This window comes from Condylura cristata, unplaced genomic scaffold, assembly GCF_000260355.1.
Source record: "Condylura cristata isolate star-nosed mole 26May11 unplaced genomic scaffold, ConCri1.0 scaffold00002, whole genome shotgun sequence".
NCBI lineage: Eukaryota > Metazoa > Chordata > Mammalia > Eulipotyphla > Talpidae > Condylura > Condylura cristata.
The window spans coordinates 56,292,212-56,295,752 of record NW_004567103.1 but is presented as its reverse complement, the minus strand read 5'-3'; the positions used below and the strand labels follow the sequence as shown (position 1 = coordinate 56,295,752).

Genomic DNA, 3,541 nt, shown 5'->3' with positions numbered 1-3,541 from the left:
TTTTTTTTTTTTTTTTTTTTTGTGCCTGGGTTTACGGTTCCGTTTCTACAGTCTTTACATGAAATAAAAGGCAATATTGCTCTTAGTCCTTCCCTTCCAAAATTTTTCACTCTTCATTTTTATATTCTTCTATTTGTAAGAATTAGAATATAAATTTAAAGAGAAGGAAGATAGATTATCACTCCTAGTTACATACAGATTTTATCAGGTCATTATTGACCCATGAAAGTTTTTAGCACTAAAATAAATATGCATTAGAATGTTTGAGATAATCTTAAGCTTGGATTTGCTTCCTTTTTTCCAGAAGAACCAAGAAACTGATTGTTTTGCTTATATTCATGACTGGGGTATGGAGTTGTCATGCATGAAATTACTCCTTGAATTTGAATTACAGTTTTTCCTCAATTTTTTTAGCACCTTCTTATTTTTTAACAAGGAGTATTCTCCTTCACTACTGACTACCTGTTTGCCAATGTGAGAAAAATTAAAGACACTACAAAGTGAACTTCTGTCCTATAGAAAAATATATTGCTCTACCAATCACAGAAAAATTCATTCAAGAAAAAATTCTCCTTGTGACCATCTACTTAAAAAAATCTACTTACTCTCATTCTCTATTTGTTGGAAATGAAAAATCCTAGAAAACGTTTTCTCCAGTGGACTACCTGGTCAGAAATTTGAAAGGGGTTTTAGAGAAATGATTATTCCTGTCTTTGAGAGCTTGCTACATTAGAAATATAAAAATTAGAGCAGTTTTCATTTTAAAGAGCCTTAAGTCTTATCTCTGCTAAAGTGCTTGGCAATGGCTATTGTTATTACATTCTTAAGTGTCTAGCAGTGGATCACTACTTGGAGTCAGTGACACCCTGAAAAATATCCAGGCAAAGAGGACAAATGTAGGGTGCTGCAATCACACTAATAAGTTCACTGGCATCTGTTTTATATGATGTTCTAATATTGCTCCAAGTCTCTTCAATATTTGCCTGTGGAGTTATTACCTAATATAAACTGCTTAGATCTAACAAGCTGACTTCAAGTTGAGTGAAGGTGTTGATAATTGCAAGAGAGGAAATAAATGTTTAATTAATTTTATCCTGTACTTATTTTGGGAAAAACACTTAAAGTATAAAAGGTTTTGTGACTCAATCTCTTGAATTTTTTTCAAATCTAGTACAGTCACTTTAGAAAATCAATATTACTTTTATTCTCCAATTTTCTGAAAGCACACAACTAAATTACCTTCATCACTTGGGAAATTTCTTTGACAAGATTTAGGTAACCATTTTATACTTACATCAGAGACCTAGAATTTTCCTATAGCTTCTGTAAGACTATTTTAAACATTTAGGATAAACCCAATTTTAAACATTTACATTTTGCAAGTTACCTGACAGAGACTTGGAGACACTAAACCAAAAAGAAAGGTTGTGAAGAACATAATTAGCGCCATGTTCTTAAAAACTGCTGCCCCAGGGGAAACTTTTACTCCCCTCTTCCCCACTCCCCCTACATTCTTGTGCATTCCTGTATAGATAAGGTGTAAAGGGCCAATCACCTTGGCCAAAAGCCAAGCTCACCATATATAGAAAACCATGTAAAGGTCAGCCAAACCAATCACTAGCTACCCCTTTGTCCCGAGGCCTGAGGCACCAAAAAAGGACTATATAATCTGCTCTTCCCTTTGTTCTGGGCCCTTCCTACCACTCAGGTGCCCTTGGTGTGCGGTTAGGTCCAAGCTCGAGCTTGCAATAAAGTTTCCTCTTGTCTTTACAGCGGTGTGGCTGGCTTCTTCTGGGTAGTGCATGCCATTCTGTCATTAACAGGTTGATTTAGTGGACTAACATATTGAGAAACAGACATGTCATCAGGTCAGAGTATGCCAGTCAGTTATTCCAGCCCTTACAGTCTCAGTCTCAGTCTTACAGTGTCTGGAAACTTTCTAAGGTGTTCTAACAGATGAATCAAGACTACCTTATCTAACTATAGCAGCTTTGAGCTTTTGAACGTATTGCCTGGATTGACTTTTACAATCACAAAACACCCCATGCAAAAACTGTCATTCATATCCAGTCAAACAATTTTTGTGTACAAAAATGGAAGGTGCTCTTACCTTCTTTGACTGTCATTTCATCAACATTTTTTTCTTGAAGAGAAAGATCTGTAATAGCCTTATGGACAATATAGAGATTCTCTTCTGGATTTTCTGAAAGAAAGATTAATATTTTAATGTTTAAATCACTCAAAGGTAAATAAACTAAGTTTAGACTATAAGCAAAGATTTCTTTGATTTTTAATTGTCATCACTAAAAATAATTATTTCACTCTTCCAACTCAGGTCTATATTGGTTCCTTTTACTTATAAACCTATTGATTGACCCACGGGGAATACCACTGAGATGGAAAAAGTCACAAAATGATGTAAAAATAAACTAGTATATTATTAAAAATATAAACCTATTGATTGATATCTATATAAGTTCTGGGACCATGGATTTGGAAAGTTTCAGGTATATTTAGAAACAAAGTATGAATTCTTAATCCCTTTGCTCAAATAATAATGAGGATGCCCTTAATAATAATATATAACCACAGTTAGCATTTTAATGAACACTTCGTAATCCTCACAACACCCTTACAAATGTTGGTATTATTATTTTACCTTTTTTTAAATAAGAAAATACGGCTTTAAAAAGCTAGGGACATCATCTAGAATCACAGAACATTTAAATAAATTAATTAATAAATCTGGATTTGGTGCTAGACTGTTGTTTCTTCCTTAAGCTAAGCAAACTGGGTAGAATAAGGACCACACTGTGTAGGGGCAGAGGTGAAGTATGAATATGTACCACTGTCATAACAAGTTGTCAAAAAGTCCTGTGTCAGTTTACAAATCAAATCAAGGAGACTCAAATCAAGGAGACTGAAGAGAAATAAATTGGTTTACCTTTTAGAGCCTCCTCATCTGTGGAATAGTTGAGTAGTATATTCCCTTGTAATGTTTCACTTTGCCCCTGGTTTCCTTCCGAGGGTAAATCTTCAAGACTAGGTTCCACTCTATAGTAGAGTGAGGTGCCATCCAGATCGCTGGTTTCCTCAGTGATTTTAGTGATTGATGGTTCATCACTTTCAGGTGGTGTGTCCCCATTACACTCAACCTGATGGAATGTCACTGGAACATCTGTCATGGCGTACGTAGAGTTGGAGAGAGCTGTGAGGATATTGAGTGAACAGAATCTTGCTCAGATATGTCCTCTAGCCTTTAAGTCCTATAGTTCTAGCTCCTACTTGAAGAATACAAAGTATTGACTTTAGTATATAATAACAAGCTTCTTTTCCCAAAGGTATTCACATAGAGCTTAGAATAAAAGCAATAGGATTTGTCAGTTTTGCTAGTAGCCCAGGAGCAAGATTCTGTCCAATAGCTACCTTCTTTGTAGCTTAGCAGCAGGCTCTCAGAATTAATGGCAGTCCTTTGATTTACATAAACAAACAATCTGAGGCAATCAGGCTTTTGTGTTGGGATGTAGAGGGGGACTTTCAG

General features: G+C 35.3%; 1 protein-coding gene across 1 annotated transcript in view; it reads right to left on the bottom strand.

The window, feature by feature from the left end:
- ERMN (ermin, ERM-like protein) overlaps window positions 1–3,258 on the bottom strand; it is a 5,930-nt gene extending 2,672 nt beyond the window's left edge. Inside the window, exons 1-2 of the mRNA XM_004674640.2 lie at window positions 2,945–3,258; window positions 2,111–2,203 (exon numbers count right to left, since the gene is read on the bottom strand). Of these exons, the coding sequence (XP_004674697.1) occupies window positions 2,111–2,203; window positions 2,945–3,185 (334 nt within the window). The 5' untranslated portion in view covers window positions 3,186–3,258. The remainder of the gene's footprint in view (window positions 1–2,110; window positions 2,204–2,944) is intronic.
- Between the last annotated feature and the right edge of the window lie 283 nt (window positions 3,259–3,541).